This window comes from Argopecten irradians, chromosome 2 (genome assembly GCF_041381155.1).
Source record: "Argopecten irradians isolate NY chromosome 2, Ai_NY, whole genome shotgun sequence".
In the NCBI taxonomy this organism is placed as follows: domain Eukaryota; kingdom Metazoa; phylum Mollusca; class Bivalvia; order Pectinida; family Pectinidae; genus Argopecten; species Argopecten irradians.
The window spans coordinates 12,701,230-12,718,589 of record NC_091135.1 but is presented as its reverse complement, the minus strand read 5'-3'; the positions used below and the strand labels follow the sequence as shown (position 1 = coordinate 12,718,589).

At 33.5% G+C, this 17,360-nt stretch overlaps 3 protein-coding genes across 3 annotated transcripts in view; 1 reads left to right on the top strand and 2 right to left on the bottom strand.

The window, feature by feature from the left end:
* Positions 1–8,952, bottom strand: part of LOC138314494 (uncharacterized oxidoreductase YjmC-like) — a 22,412-nt gene extending 13,460 nt beyond the window's left edge. The window contains exon 1 of the mRNA XM_069254855.1: positions 8,820–8,952. The gene's annotated coding sequence lies outside the window, so the exon portion shown is untranslated. The remainder of the gene's footprint in view (positions 1–8,819) is intronic.
* Positions 570–8,586, bottom strand: LOC138314495 (uncharacterized oxidoreductase YjmC-like). The gene is made up of 13 exons (XM_069254856.1): positions 8,422–8,586; positions 7,891–8,123; positions 7,389–7,499; positions 6,817–6,897; positions 6,592–6,653; positions 5,988–6,041; positions 5,254–5,352; positions 4,316–4,381; positions 3,686–3,746; positions 3,307–3,425; positions 2,639–2,734; positions 2,233–2,343; positions 570–1,734 (listed from the first exon to the last, which is right to left on the bottom strand). Exons 2-13 carry the CDS (start codon positions 8,054–8,056, stop codon positions 1,675–1,677), a joined length of 1,086 nt encoding a protein of 361 aa, XP_069110957.1. The 5' UTR covers positions 8,057–8,123; positions 8,422–8,586; the 3' UTR covers positions 570–1,674.
* On the top strand, positions 8,720–17,360 carry LOC138314493 (uncharacterized oxidoreductase YjmC-like). Its single transcript, XM_069254854.1, has 12 exons — positions 8,720–9,058; positions 10,192–10,305; positions 10,665–10,745; positions 11,384–11,445; positions 11,974–12,027; positions 12,391–12,489; positions 12,703–12,768; positions 12,911–12,971; positions 14,142–14,260; positions 14,420–14,515; positions 16,773–16,883; positions 17,165–17,360. Exons 1-12 carry the CDS (start codon positions 8,779–8,781, stop codon positions 17,210–17,212), a joined length of 1,191 nt encoding a protein of 396 aa, XP_069110955.1. The 5' UTR covers positions 8,720–8,778; the 3' UTR covers positions 17,213–17,360.

Sequence of the window (17,360 nt, the reverse complement as noted above, 5' to 3'; positions counted from 1 at the left end):
AGAACCGGACACGTCATAAGTGAATGCGTATTTTGATTGGCTGATGATAACCTTATAATAATACGGAGAATAGAACCGGACACGTCATAAGTAACCGGACACGTCATAAGTGAATGCGTATTTTGATTGGCTGATGATAACCTTATAATAATACGGAGAATAGAACCACCCACGTCATAAGTAACCGGACACGTCATAAGTGAATGCGTATTTTGATTGGCTGATGATAACCTTATGATAATGCCATAAGTATAAAAAATCGTTTTAATGATGCTATACATGTACGTTAACTTTTTTCAATTTTATAGAAAGTATCGCACAATGCAATTATACAGATAATTCAACATAAATGAGATTCATTGTGTGTTCATTGATCAGTATTGTGAAAGATAACGACTTTATTTTGAATATCCTTTTTTGAAACTTGGTAACACGTGGATATGTGTTCGTAATGATATGTATAGTAGATGCTGTCCATACGGATGCATAGATTTTAATTGCCAACACAACCAACATCATATGATATACTGTGGATCAATAAATTAAGACACAAATACAAATTAGTGTTGTATTTTTTTTATTTTATTTATAGATCTGCGCAGTTGTTCACTCCATAATATTACTAGGAAGGTTTGATATGATAATGTACAAATGTACCATTAAAACAGGTACATGTACATGGTTTAACGCATCTCCGATTAAAATCAATTTTTGGTTTGTAAATAAACTTGAAAATGAGACAGCTATTTCATGTAATATGAACAAAAAAAATTAGGACAGGTACAGGTATGACACTTAATAAATCAGTAATAATTTGCTATAAGAATGTATAATTAAAATATTTACCAATCACAACACTAAACATATCTAACTTAGTAGTAAACGAACGGATAAAATTAAATGATTCCTGAATATAAACATATAAATCTATACTATAAATGTTTAAGATAAGTACTTAACCTTATACATCACTTAAAATATCATAATAGTAGCAATAATATCCCTTTAGAGGAATGCATAGCATTAACAACATTACAAATGATTCGTGGATATAAACATAACATGATTTTCCCGAAAGGATGTGTAGTATAGGAAACAACTACCAGGCAAACGAAAAAAAGACCTTCGAAATGGTCCCTGTGTATACAAGATCTCATTTCGATAGACTATTGACCCGGCCGCTGATTGGCTGGCTAATTATGGATTTCGAAATTCAATATGTTTTCTGATAGGTAATTATTCCTAGATGACCATGATATGAATTTGGAAATTCAGATTGAAATGTAGGTTCAAAACATCAATTTTGAATAGGTAAAAACATAAGAATTTCAGGATTTTTTAGTGCAAAATGCACCTTATTTCAAAATGGCTTCCCTGGTTGGAGTTTCAGCTAAAGGACCCAAACTTTTATTCATATCTAGTGTTATATGACAACCTAGACTTTAATTATAGAACGCAATGGCTAACAAATATTCAGCAGTTTTAATAATACATTAGTTTTTTTAACAAAGTCTAACACTGTGGTCTATGTAAATTTATTTAGTTGGTTGTTCTCTATAGTACTTATCCACACAACACTATATACCGCTTGTGCTTGTAAGAGGCATTGATAAAATCCCTAAAACAGGATTCCTGAATATTAAAATATGACTAAATTAAAACTAGACCAATTTATCAGCTGTCGGCCATAACATGTTGTACAGGTTTCACGCCGAGACTGTTGGCAATCCCATCCTGGTAAAAAAAATAATGGATTACTTCAACGACGTTTCGACAGACATGGTATGTTTTATTTTCATATTTTGCACATGTGGTTCTTTTCAGAGAACTATGACGTAACCAAATTTTAGGATTATGGTGACGATTTTTGTTGATTAATTAAGCGGTAAAGTTTTGACAAAGAAGAGATTACCATCAGAATTAATTCATATATCCACAATTTAGTTAAAGGGAGATCTAGTCCCAGTGATTAATGATTCTACATATATGATTCGAGATCCTTGCCATGCGCCCTACGAGTGGCAATTCAACAACAATAAATGTTAATCGGTGTTTTTCTGTCGTTCTAGCGTATTTTGTATGAAAAGAATTATTCGGACTATATAACATTCAAAGGTTGTATCAATTATTTAACACATTCATGTGTCACCACAAATATCAGACATGTCTTCCTGTTGGAACACCGAAATAGTAACATTTATCATGAAAAGATAATTTTAGAGACTTCATTACCAGGAATGCTATCTGGTTTGGGTGATAGGGGATGCCTCCAAGCTTATCACAGAGCGCCATGTGTTGTCTCTCCGGGTCTCCGGCCACCAAGACCTCTCTCTCACCTTCAACCTGACGTAACACAGGGCGGTGTGATAGATAAAGACAGTCTACATGCAACGACTCTAATATGTTTATTTTCTATTTTCACAGAATAACAAGCTACAAATGTTACATTTTATCAGTTTGAAAACAGAAAGTTTCTTAACATCAGTCTTGGTATCAGTCGTGATAACATGATAAACAAATTAATTTTCTTACATAATTATTATATTTTAGATGTATTTGGATGGTTTATATTTTTTCTGTGATTTGACATGTGTTTAAATACTATAGTATTTGTTTGTAATGCGTAATTGTGATTTACCGGCTCAAGGTTTCGATTGTGGTCCATCAGATCCTGCATCCTGTCTGTAAAACCGTCTGCAAACGCTTCCGGGTCTATCGCCAGAAAACAGTGACCCTGAGAGACAACAATAAATCATGTCAGAAACACCAAGCCTCAGCGAGATATAATAATTTTTACTACAATGATGGATATAGCTTGTAAATGAAGACCATAATTGAAAAAAACCATGCAGTCATCAGTAAAAAGCAGCTTCATTAAAGAGAAAAATTTTAAAAACGGAATAACATTGACCTATCTTTGTGTGGAGGAAATTACAACACTAAATATTCGCCCGAAAATAAATCGTTAGAAATAAGCATGTGTATAAGAGGATTTTTTCTAATGAATGGCCAAACATCTAAATCTTATTGAATTACTAACTACAATGTATCTCTGTAAGATACTTCTAAATGCAAATGCGTCATCAATATAACGAATGATTTTTTTTATGACCTTAATGACATCAAATGCAGTGAGTATTTCACAATATCTGTAAGGTTCAGATATATCAATAATTGTTTCAGAAATAAATAAATATAAAGCTACTACATGTCAACGATGCATTTTTATAACTCATTTTATGATATAATCCTTAGACAAATTCCCTTCGATATTGGCACAACATAACATTTTGCTATTAAACATACCAAATTAGCATGCTTTTCGTATGTTTTCCACTTCCTGACGAACGAGCACATCTCTGCCCCCGACAATACACTGGTTAGAACTTCCACCATCATAGCCAGGCCGTACCCCTTATAACCACCTAAGTTATACAGGAATGTAGAGGGACGACAAGGATCCATATATATCAATTATATTTATAATCAGATTGAACTACTTTAATTCACTTTGTGTCTATTTTTTGTACAAATCATTTTGTTCAGATACCAAATTATATAATAAAATGTTCTCAAATGTTTACAACTTACGTTAATTTACTGAATCTTTATCTGACTAACTAATAATATGCATGTAATTTTTAAAAAATCAAAGACAATCTTTATAAAAATGGTTTTGCCTTACCGTTTTGTTCGAGACCTCCGAGAGGCAGCAGGCCAGCTACTGCTGACGGGTCACGTGTTTCCTATATAAAACCAAATCTTCCAATCATTTTGTTTTTCTTTGAATACGTTTGTAAGTGGGTTTCAAAACGTCGAATATAGTCATTGAATAGTGCTGACGGAAGATAGCTAACAAAACGTGAATTACAATATATGAACTTTCTCTTACAATGTATTGCCCTTTGTGCAAGTCCATACTTATGCTAACAGTATTCTATTGAAAAGGTTGAAAGTTTAATGAAAAAAAACATATCCTAATATACGTTTTTACTAAATACATGCATATGTTGTCGTCGTAAGAAGAATCTGCTACATTGTATATGATTTGTAGTTGGTAAGCAATTTTTTTGCTATTTATTTGAATAAAATACCAGAATTCTACTCTTTAGCCTAATTATGGAGCGGAGTAAAAAAAAACCATATACAATATTTTATGGAAGAAGAATATATCTCAAAAGTAGGTATAGTTTCTTTCAAGGGAAACTTTATTTAACCGGAGTGTGGAACCCGAGCCAGTATCGAGATTAAAAACTTTGAATACGTATTTTAATATTTAAGAAAATATATTGATTGATATATCAATAATACTCACGTGACCGTCCTTATCTGTCGCCCAACCGCTCGGTAACGTCTCGCCTTTCCTCTGTTTTAATTCCACCTACATATGTAAAATGTTTTCTACAGAGTATCAGTAGTACCATGAACTAATGTAAACCACAAAACAAATTAAACCCATTAGTGACATAACAAAACAATCATTTGAGTCAATCACTAGGTAGGGCTTTTAACAGAGTATGAATTACAAAAACTCGAAAGCAAACTTGAACTATGAAAGAGTAACCATGTATTGGAATAGCCTCTGTGAAAGTCTGCACTGTCCTTCCCATTTACCAAAATGAAATTTAATCCAACCTTTGAAAGTCTGTCCGCTGTCGAATCAACAGTTTTACATCAAAAATCGAAATTTGTCAAGTCCAATGCTTTATTTAAAAATGTCTCCGTTCGTGTGAAAGAGCTGCAATATCGAATACTAGAAAGAGAGGTTTGTTTTAAATTTACGTCCTATTACCAGCCAGTAAGACGTCGTTTGTTGGTAGGAAAGCCGTGTCAAAAACTCGTATGTGGTGACATTTATATACCTGGGAACTGCCCCACCGGACGAACCCGAGTCGTGTGAAGAGAGGCTGCAATATGTCGGACATGCTTGAAGCCACTACTAGAAAGAGAGGACGGGTACATATATCCGTTCTAGTGTGAAGATAGAAAAGAGATGCATTGTGCGTTTTCCAAGGTTTATGCTATGAAACCATTCATATGATCGGTTGGTACGTCTAAAAAGTAACACTTGGTCAAAATCTGCCACATACTTTAGGCCAAATCTGATCACATTACTGCTTCACATCAAAACCGAGTACAACGAAAAACGATGTAATTATTTAGAATAGAAAGACAAGCATAATTTCTACACATTCTTTAAAAATCGGTATTTGGTATTTAGAAACTTTTCACAGCCTGACCTTTCTGACCTACCTTACCCCACGCCACACTGGAAGTAGCCATATCTAGGGCGAAGCAGTCCCCATCCTTCCCTGGAGCCGACAAACTAATAGGATTTGTACCTAGGGACATCTGTCATAAAAATTGATATAAACATAATTTCAAATGACTACACAAAATATTTTGCATCAGATTGAATGGTTTGATTTTTTGATAACACTTCAAATGCTTATTTTTTTAAATTATGTCATTCAACAAGATAGCTTTAACATGGCCACTTAGGATAAATGAAACGAATTATAGTTCTGTTAGTAACAATCTGGTAACAAAGTATGATATGAAATATAATTACCTGTAGAAAATATTCATCTTACTAATTGCATAAAAAAAGAAATTGAGATCGATCTAACGCGATTTTCAATTTCAATTAACGAAAATATAAACCAATCCGTAATTATTACAAAACTATGCCAAATCCTGTCTAAGACTGACTCTTTACCGTTGGATTTTAGGTGGACACAAGTAAACAAAAACAATAAAACTAGGTATTGGCACCGAAACGATTACTTGCGTTAGTGGAAGATTTACCAAAACATAATATTGTAATATTACGTCACTTGATGCATATTTCATTATCTATCCTCTTCAATAATTAATTCAATTAAGTGGTCAAAACCACATCATATCAGAAACTTCTATGTTATGATAAAACAGAAAAATGAATTACAAGATACATGGATTTTTATCGTGTTTCAATCTGTTCTTACAGTTTTCGATCGGGTTGGATATGTGACAGGCGAAGAATTCGTCATGGACATACCCTATAACAAAGTAAAACATTAAATAAAACATCAAAAGAAAATATATGATTCTACTAATAACAATTATTTTAGCTCACTCCAATTCGAACTTTTGAGCGTTCGCACCTGTGATGGAGTCTCTGGGTTCTGTTATCTGGCTAAGCCACATCTTAGTCTATAAAGGTAGTAGGTTCTGTGCATGCTTAGCGCTCACCATGAAAGCTGTAGGACGATAGGTTTGCTCGTTTTCAGTATAATGTGACCGATTAGATGTACTCCAAAAAGACACAACACGAATATACCACAGCCTCCCAAATTATACACACACGTATCACATGAAGGGGATGTTGCAATAAATCAACAAACCCACCAAGCAATTTGAACTCAGACCCAAACTTAGAAGAGCGGAGTCACGACGAATAGATATGGTAAACTGAAGACCAGAGACGCTTAAATAAGAAGATTGATGGTTACTCTTTCACGTCTCTGTAAGAATTTTACATTATAATCCATTTTTGGTCCTTGTGCATCCTAACTAAACGTTTAAACTCCGATTCTATAGTGTACCTACCAGCAAACCTTGTTCTGTTGCCCGAAGACTGTACCAACCAGCTATCCCGTAATGGTTCGAACCTGTGTCAAATTGGCACCGGAAAAAATAACATCATGGTGTTACAACATGTTTCAAAAATAATTTTGAAGAGTAAAATTTTTATCTTTTAATGTTCTGATTGGTGGGAAGCTGATGCTGAATCCTCTGGGATCTAGATAGAAATTATTACATAAGAAGAGTTACCTCTGACAGTTACGATGCCGACACCAGCTGTCTTGGCTTTCTGGATAGCTATGTCCATGGCGTACTTCCCCACCACAGGACCTTTCAACAAACAAATAGGGAATCAACAGTACTGTTGAAGAATAAACAATCTAATTACATTTTTTGTAACTTTAGACTTGCTCCATTGCCATTCAATACTGTATTCTCCAGTCATCCGTGACAGATTGGATGGCAATGGAGCAAGTGTAAAGTTACAAAAAAATGTAATTAGATTGTTCAGCATATAATTTGCCTCAAAATTATATTCATTCCAAACCAAGCAAAATGAAAGCATTTACAAAGTAGAAAGTATTGGAGCGTATCGAAGAGGACGTTGAGGGACATTTTATTAACATTGTTCATAAACATTTTGTGCGTGGGTTAGTATGTTTTATGTTTAGTTAAACGTCCTATTAACAGCCAGGGTCATTTAAGGACGTGCCAAGTATGTTGGTTCCCGGAGAAAAACCACCGACCAGCGGTCAGTACCTGGCAACTGCCCCAACTGTGGGTTAGTAAGAAACAAGTAGGTAGAGATAGAGACATCGTACCTAACAAGTTGTTGCCGTCAATAAGAGCTGTGGCTACGGTTTCCTTGACAACAGTCGGGTCTATCCCTCCTCCAACAGCCACCCCATGCTGCACCTCTGAAGTGTACACGTCTGCAGATTAAACGTCAAAGAAGCAATACGAACGATAATATCCCGGATAGTCAAGATTTAAAAACATACATTTTGTATGAATCTTTCTTCTATATAGTTCATATGATTAAGAATGTGTATGGCATCACGCTCTGGATTCTACATAAGGAAGGAAGTAATCAAGCATTTTTAATTCTCTGTCCAACACACAGGACGATCCGCAAAAATATCTCACCTCTAATGCTTTATAACAGCCGTCTCAGACAATGTAAGTCCTGTCAAAACATTTCAATATTTTTTTATACCTTCATATTTATCTCAATGATTATTTTCTTTCATTCTTTCATTTTACGATGCAACACTTCAGTTTGGTAGACAATTGGGAGGGGTTGATAATGGAAATGTTACTGACCTATTCTGTTGAGTCCGTGACTGTAATGTCCCCGGTAGTCTGCTGTGACCAGAACATCTGACATTACACGTGCGCTGTCCTCGCTAGCCCCACTGGCTATCAAACATTCGACCACATAACGGTCCAACTCCGTCCTACTCACGATAATTTCACCAGCCGTCGCCATTATCAAGAGTTATAATGTAACGACTTAATCATCCAATTGTAATTAAGGCTTGATATCCATAGGAATCCTGACGTAAACAGACAATGATGGTGTATACATTAACACGGATATCGGCTATAATTATTGTATACGTATAACATTTTGTACCACATGTGCAGTTGTGACGTTTTATTTATTCCGAATGACAAAGTCTGATCACCTTGTGTAACTGATATAATATCAACAACACGAACTTTCAACTAAACAGTAATAATAGATCTATTGTTACAACGACATGCGTAGAGAAAACACACCATGCACATGAACATTATCGTTATTTGTTTCATTTTTTTTTAATTTAATCATTATTTGCTACAGTTACGTACACAGTCAGTTCCTACAGCCATATAATGTATCGCCATCTTTATTTCCACCGTTATCTATAGTCAATAGTTTACACTACACACGGTATAACAAAAAGAAATATGTATATTAGATCGATCTATTCCCACATACATGTGACGACTCGCATACATATTTTCAGCACTTAATGAGTATAGTCCGTTTGGTATTAGTGACCGTATTTACATTCGTCCTATAAGCTGACCTGTACACAACAAATTTGTACCAAAGGGAGCAAAGTGAAAATGAAAGTAGAATCAGAAAATATGAATTTGAGTTTATGGTACTTCTGCGAGAGGTTCCGAAAGTAACCTACATGTACGATAATGGGGACATAAGCCATGAATTTGACATCGAGATTGATAACGCCTCGCACACGTACCTGCTTGACCTTTCTATGGCATCCAGGATCGGCACGGAACACGGTTAAGTCACAACAATACCGCAGAGAGATGTCGTCACCCCCGGGACAAGGCGTGGTACCACAGGAGGAGCTACACGGCTATGTAGTACGCTGTATGGAGGCGGTAGGCACTAAGACCGATCACGCTGAAGCTCTGGCGGAACTTCTAGTGTCAGCTGATTATCGAGGGCACTACAGTCACGGTCTAAATAGGCTCGGTACGATTTATAAACATTTCGTTCATGTATATGTAATAGCTTATCATTAGCTCCTAACCTGTTTCGTTCCGCTATCCATTAATTTCACTGCAATATGTTCCTGTATATCGGATGCAGGCATATTGCACAAGAATACACAGATAGATAAGACTGCACACTTACATGTATGCACGTGTCTCACACGTGATTATGAATATTTTGGTCGCCTATATAAATCTTCAGGTGGAACAACATGTTGTACATGTACAACATGTAGTTATACTGGCCACTGACCAGGGTCATTTAAGTATATATGTGCCAGGTTAAGATGGTGGAGAAAAATGGAGTACTCGGATAAAAAACAACAACCGTCAGTGGTCAGTACCTGGCAACTGTCCCATCATACTAGTACTTACAATACATAATTTTTATAATATGTAAACCTCTAAAACCTGGAGTACGTATTTAAATGGCCTGCGTGAATGATACGCTTTGAAAATCTGTTCACGCGTTCATATACTATACAGCTTTAATTTCCTATAACTCGATCTACAACTGTACTAGAAAGAATTTATGCAAAGACCCGTTTATTCTTCAGAATGCACTTGTCTGTTTACTTGGAACAGTGTTATATGTTATATAAAACGTGTTTGAGATGTTAATTAGACGTATAAGTGTAGTCATGAAAGCTAGAAAGCACCCTGATATTGCTTTATTTAAGCATTCATCTGGATATTGAAAGAAATTTTGTTTGCAAACTGTGTGAATTTATTTCATAACACGATGAAGTTAAAAAATAGTCACATCAATGCTTATAATTATTTTTTCAGACCACTCATAACATAAAATACATTTAAACTTACGATTTCATTGACTTTGGAGTTTCCAATGGAATATTTTGACATCATGATAATGTCGGGTTTTCGCGCCATTCTCAGATTTTTTTTCTATATATAGTAAATGAAGAAAAAGTATCTGCGAGCCCAATCAGAAAGTCGGATTTACTATGAAAACAAATAAAAATTAATTATAAACCTATAGATGCTACATTGATAACATCAAGTAAAATATAATAGTGTATTCCATATTGTGTATCTAGACAATGTTATGATGTAATAAATTATGAAATTGACCCAATGCTTGTTAAATTCCAGATATGTATGTTAATGAGGTCAAGGCCGGTATGACGTCATCAGGCCAGGATACTGAGCCAACCATTGTTAAGGAAACTGTGTCCACGGCGCTAGTGGACGGCAACAATGTTCTCGGTACGTTGAGGACATAGTTTATATGATATACATAGTTTTATTGCATATTACAAATAATATGGATTGCAGCTTCTATACAAACAAACATCATATTGCGTAGAAACGCACTAATGTAAGCTTTAGGTATTTTACAAAATGTGATAGCCTCAATTTGAAAAATGGGAAAAATACAATTATGTTATAATGTATATACCAACTTTACCGTGAATTTATCTTGATCCAGGTTATCATGCACTGATTATGGGTAGGATATGTGAACACGAAAGCAAATCTTTGACGAACAGTTCAAGTTTTCACAGTCAAAATATGTTTATCTGATCATATTGTTGTGAGTTTCTGATATCCCTTTTTGTCCCTAGGACCTGTTGTTGGAAAATTCTGTATTGACCTTGCCTTAAGGAAAGCCAAGGAGACTGGAATAGGATGGGTGTCCGCTAGGGGTAAGTATCCTAAGGGGCGTGGTATATTTGGGGGAAAAACCTTTATCTTTGTTATGATATTCGCTGAGCAGGTGGAAAAATTTAGATTATCAATCATGTCTGTTGGTTCTATAATGAAAGCAGAAGTTTTATAACTTAGATATCGGTAGTTTTATACCATGTTGTTGGTGACTTACCTCTTTCCACTCTCCATCAAACACTCAAACTGGTCATTAGCAGTTGTTAACATGGTGCAGCTTGGCTGTGGGGGTTTCCCATCATAATGTCATGTTGTTGACTCTGGTCAACGTAAACTGAATCGTTTATCAAAAGTTTCGAAACTGACTATCTTTCTCCAGTTGTTTCTAATGAACTTGTGGTTAGCTAAAGATGTATTCAGCTAGTGAGCCAACATTTTGTTTTTAAGTGTACAATAAATCGGTGTTAAGTCAACAAAAAAAGTGATTTGTTAATTTGATCTTATTTAAATTTTATTTTTTCTATTTGTGGTTTTGGAAACTTTGTAACCTACATTGTCCATTGTTAAATCGTATTGTCCTTGACAAATCTCCAGGACCTTAATGTTGATTGTTCAGGAGGTAAATTATACATCTATTGAAATATGTAGACAAGTCAATATGATGTTTATTGTATTCCAGGGTCCAATCATTTTGGAATCGCTGGCTGGTACACGATACGGGCCATGGAGCAAGGCATGTTGGTGAGTAGTGAGTCTTTGTTATCATGGCATTGTCTGTCTAATTCATCTATCGAAACAAGATTTTAGATTCATTATAAATACAGCATCTTCGTAATTATTCCTGAACAAAGCATGAGTTAGTGGTATCAGCACCTGTTCTCTTATTATTATTTTTTTTGTCTCATTATTTTTTTTATATATATATTTTTTTTGCTGTCCCCCATTGCTTTTTGACCAGTCAGTAATTTCCAAAATCGTTACACATATCTGATCCAAACCTGCAATATGCTTTCATAGCGTATAGGTGATCTTGTGTCCACTGTTTAATCAACATGTTATTTTATTTTGATAGAAAGTTTGGAGGTGAAACAAAATGAAATTTGACAGGTGTTCGTCAAGGTGATGGCCTTTGTCACCTAAGGTCAAAACGGAAAAGCGGAATATAAAAAATATCCACTTCCACATACGGAATTCAGTAAGAGATTCATCACAATTTTTATATTAATGAATATGTTAATGGATTTGCATGTCTACTTGTGTGTGTTACAGGGATTAGCCTTCACCAACACCTCACCCCTAATGGTGCCGACCAGGGCCAAACAGGTCAGTCTCCCATCCTAATTACCAAATGTAGTTAGAGGTTTTAAAGATTTAAACTTGCAATTTGCTAAATTTAATTTATTTTTAAATAAGTTTAATATTGATTAATTACGGACCATTTGTGTGCTCCATGTCTAACATTCGGCTAAATAATTTGTAAAATTGTGATGGTCCACTGGCATATGCAAATTGTATTTGTATTTAATCTGTCGCAATATATCAATAACATGGCGTATAGTTAAAGGGAACGAAACTATAACAACTATTACCTTATCAACATTTATCTTATTAATCTGCCAATAGGTACACTGTACAAACATTTCCTGAGTGTTTTGTATTAGTATATGTCATGTTGATGTGTTGTAGCCTACCTTGGGGACCAATCCTATCAGTTTGGCAGCTCCTGGTAACAACAAGGACGCTATGGTGCTAGATATGGCCACGACCAGTGTAGCTCTGGGCAAGGTCAGGGTCGCCATTTGTTATTTGCAAAATAAATGAATTGAATTGAATAAACACCGTAGTTGTTCAAATCTCAAGATTTTTAAAAAATAATGTGTAGTTTTTAAATAGTCAATATACTATTATTACATAATCACATTGGAATGGAAAAATAAAACAATACTTATTCTCATTATCGTTAACACTGTATTATGTTAGTTCCTTGTATGGTTGTAGATAGAACTTCAGGATAGGAAGGGCGAACCTATGCCATCAGGATGGGCTTTAGACAAAACTGGAAAGGTATGCTTCTTTATTCTACTTTATATGTGTTTAATGTTATGTTTAGTAAATAACCATTTGTATATAATAATTTGCAATAATGATCACGGAAATAAATATTATGCAAAGTATTTCAAGACATGATGTTTTCTTTATTGACCAGGAAACCCATGAGCCTAGTCAGTATGCTGGACTTCTGCCCCTCGGGGGCACGGAACAAAGCAGTAAGTAATCTGAAATGTCCAATATAAGATAATTTAATTTAGTATTTTATTTTAATCACTGAGAAATGCTGTAATTCTAACTCAAAGTCGATTAACTAATGGTAAACAATAAACAACGCATTGACAGCGGAATCTAGGTCACAGCAACATCCGCCATACACATCTATGTCACAGCGACATTTGCCATACATATCTAGGTCACAACGACACCCATCATACATATCTAGGTCACAGCGACACTCGCCATATATATTTAGGTCACAGCGACATTCGCCATACAAATCTAGGCCACAGCGACACTCGCTATACGAATCTAGGTCACAGCGACACTCGCCATACAAATCTAGGTCAAGGCTACATCAACAATACAAATCTTTGAAATCTAGGTCACAGTGTCATCCGCCATACAAATCTAGGTCACAGTGACATCCGCCATACAAATCTAGGTCACAGCAATATTCCTCACGCAAAACTAGTTTACGGCAACACCTACTGTACAAATCTAGGTCACAGCTGACACCCGCTATACAAATCTAGATTAAGTCTAGGTAGAACACTTTGTTTTATTGTAAAATCATCTTGAACAGTTAGCCACTTACTACTTTTCTATAAAACTGTCTATAAATATCGCTACACGACGTATTTGCCTTGTGACACGTCAAGATGGATATAAGGGGTACGGTCTTGCCATGATACATATCTAGGTCACAACGACACCCGTCATACAAATCTAGGTCACAGCGACACTTGCCATGAATATTTAGGTCACAGCGACACTCGCCATACAAATTTAGGCCACAGCAACACTCGCCATACAAATCTAGGTCACATCGACACTCGCCATACAAATCTAGGTCAAAGCTACATCCACAATACAAATATTTGAAATCTAGGTCACAGCGTCATCCGCCATACAAATCTAGGTCACAGCGACATCCGCCATACAAATCTAGGTCACAGCAATACTCCCAACGCAAAACTAGTTTACGGCAACACCTATTGTACAAATCTAGGTCACAACTGACACCCGCTATACAAATCTAGGTCAAGTCTAGGTAGAACAATTTGTTTTATTGTAAAATCATCTAGAACAGTTAGCCACATACTACTTTTCTATAAAACTGTCTATAAATATCGCTATACGACGTATTTGCCTTGTGACACGTATAGGTGGATATAAGGGGTACGGTCTTGCCATGATGGTGGAAGTGTTCTGCGGTATACTATCTGGGGCCGCATTCGGCCCTAACGTACGGAGTTGGAAGGAGTTTAACAAAAAGGCCAATTTGGTATGTAATCAGAAATTATTTACGTGACTTGTATTATAATTCTGTTGACTGAAATGATTTACTGGATTTGAGTTGCATCTTTTATTATTTTGTTTGAATAAAACAAATTTGATTTTGTCGACCTTAACGGCCTATTTATTATCGAACTGACCTTTGTAGGGTCAGTGTTTTATTGCCATTGATCCAGAAGCCTTCGCAGACGGGTTCGCCGACAGAATGAGTTCCTTAATGGACCACTGCAGAAACCTAGACACGGTTAATTACATAGTACCTAGACATTTGTAATAACATATTAACTGCACACCAAATTAAAATACTAAAGTATATAGTATGCATAACAAATTATAAATCTCTACATTTGTATACTAAAGTATGCATAACAAATTATAAATCTCTACATTTGTATACTAAAGTATGCATAACAAATTATAAATCTCTACATTTGTATACTAAAGTATACATAACAAATTATAAATTACTACATTTGTATACTAAAGTATACATAACAAATTATAAATTACTACATTTGTATACTAAAGTATACATAACAAATTATAAATTACTACATTTGTATACTAAAGTATACATAACAAATTATAAATTACTACATTTGTATACTAAAGTATACATAACAAATTATAAATTACTACATTTGTATACTAAAGTATACATAACAAATTATAAATTACTACATTTGTATACTAAAGTATACATAACAAATTATAAATCTCTACATTTGTATACTAAAGTATACATAACAAATTATAAATTACTACATTTGTATACTAAAGTATACATAACAAATTATAAATTACTACATTTGTATACTAAAGTATACATAACAAATTATAAATTTCTACAATTTTGTATACTAAAGTATACATAACAAATTATAAATTCTACAATTTGTATACTAAAGTATCATAACAAATTATAAATTCTACATTTGTATACTAAAGTATACATAACAAATTATAAATTACTACATTTGTATACTAAAGTATACATAACAAATTATAAATCTCTACATTTGTATACTAAAGTATACATAACAAATTATAAATCTCTACATTTGTATACTAAAGTATACATAACAAATTATAAATTACTACATTTGTATACTAAAGTATGCATAACAAATTATAAATTACTACATTTGTATACTAAAGTATACATAACAAATTATAAATTACTACATTTGTATACTAAAGTATACATAACAAATTATAAATCTCTACATTTGTATACTAAAGTATGCATAACAAATATAAATTTCACATTTGTATACTAAATATACATAACAAATTATAAATCTACATTTGTATACTAAAGTATGCATAACAAATTATAAATTACTACATTTGTATACTAAAGTATGCATAACAAATTATAAATTACTACATTTGTATACTAAAGTATACATAACAAATTATAAATCTACTACATTTGTATACTAAAGTATACATAACAAATTATAAATTACTACATTTGTATACTAAAGTATACATAACAAATTATAAATTACTACAATTTGTATACTAAAGTATACATAACAAATTATAAATTACTACATTTGTATACTAAAGTATACATAACAAATTATTAAAATTACTACATTTGTATACTAAAGTATACATAACAAATTATAAATTACTACATTTGTATACTAAAGTATACATAACAAATTATAAATTACTACATTTGTATACTAAAGTATACATAACAAATTATAAATTACTACATTTGTATACTAAAGTATACATAACAAATTATAAATTACTACATTTGTATACTAAAGTATACATAACAAATTATAAATTACTACATTTGTATACTAAAGTATACATAACAAATTTATAAATTACTACATTTGTATACTAAAGTATACATAACAAATTATAAATTACTACATTTGTATACTAAAGTATACATAACAAATTATAAATTACTACATTTGTATACTAAAGTATACATAACAAATTATAAATCTCTACATTTGTATACTTAAGTATGCATAACAAATTATAAATTACTACATTTGTATACTAAACTATACATAACAAATTATAAATTAGTCTTATCACATTACTATTAGTCCTATAACTGTTCTAAAAAAAGTGATATGTATGCTTTTTTAGGAAGATAGAAACAATAACACAATTGCGTGGTTCAACTCAAATAGCCTAATAAATGAAAACTGAACAATAGATTTAATACTTTAGAAACATAGATTAATCACATAGGTGAAAGGTATTATCGACAATTAATTTAGTCGAAACGTCTTTGAACAAAATATGTGTCAAATGCTATCTGAGGGTTTCATAATGTTTTAATACAGCTTCAACTGTATCTCGACTTCTCTATATCCAGTAAAGACTAGTGAAATGTAGAACAATCAGTAAGATATTGTGGCCGATTCCTGCCATTTTTCCATTTCCTTTTTTGCGTTAATGTAACAAGTCGAAATGGCAGAATCAGCCACTATAATAAAGGGTGTTGATGCATTTAACAGGCAGAAGGTGAGACGGAGGTGCTAGTCCCAGGCGACCCAGAGAGGAAACACATGCAGGAGTGCGACGACCTGGGAGGCATCCCTTATCACCCGAATCAAATCAAGTTCGCGGTAAGTATTGTTACCTGGAAATATTAAAAAGGAGATATCAACAGCTAAAACCAATAACATGATTCAATAATATATACAAAAATGTACAGATATAGTTTACAATATCAAAAGTAATTAATATTAATATCTTTATACCAAAAAAATAGCAGTATTCAGATATGTCTTATTAGATGTTTGAATTTACTTTATCGGCTTCAGTAATGAAGATGGTTTATATACTCTGTAAATGATCTGAAAGTAGTCAATATTATCCAGGAAATGTGGGTTTTTTTAAATTCCAGAACGACCTAGCAGACAGACTAGGAATCAAATCGTTCGAAGTGAAGTGATTGTTAACCTGCCGAACATTGACTACATTTGATACACTAGGATCGTTAGATATTGTTATACATGTTTATTTGTATATTTTATTATGGATATGAACTGAAACGCTATGCATTTACTTTTATCATGTTAATAAAATATCAATGCGCCATC

Bases quoted from the DNA above. Each gene is read 5' to 3' on its own strand.
- LOC138314493 (XM_069254854.1), top strand. From the start codon at position 8,779: ATGAATTTGACATCGAGATTGATAACGCCTCGCACACGTACCTGCTTG. The intron at 9,059-10,191 runs GTACGATTTATA...GTTAAATTCCAG, and splicing joins TCACGGTCTAAATAGGCTCG to ATATGTATGTTAATGAGGTC. The intron at 12,972-14,141 runs GTAAGTAATCTG...TGACACGTATAG, and splicing joins CGGGGGCACGGAACAAAGCA to GTGGATATAAGGGGTACGGT.
- LOC138314495 (XM_069254856.1), bottom strand. From the start codon at position 8,056: ATGGCGACGGCTGGTGAAATTATCGTGAGTAGGACGGAGTTGGACCGT. The intron at 6,042-6,591 runs GTAGGTACACTA...ACTTTGTTATAG, and splicing joins CAACAGAACAAGGTTTGCTG to GGTATGTCCATGACGAATTC. The intron at 3,747-4,315 runs GTGAGTATTATT...GGTTTTATATAG, and splicing joins CGACAGATAAGGACGGTCAC to GAAACACGTGACCCGTCAGC.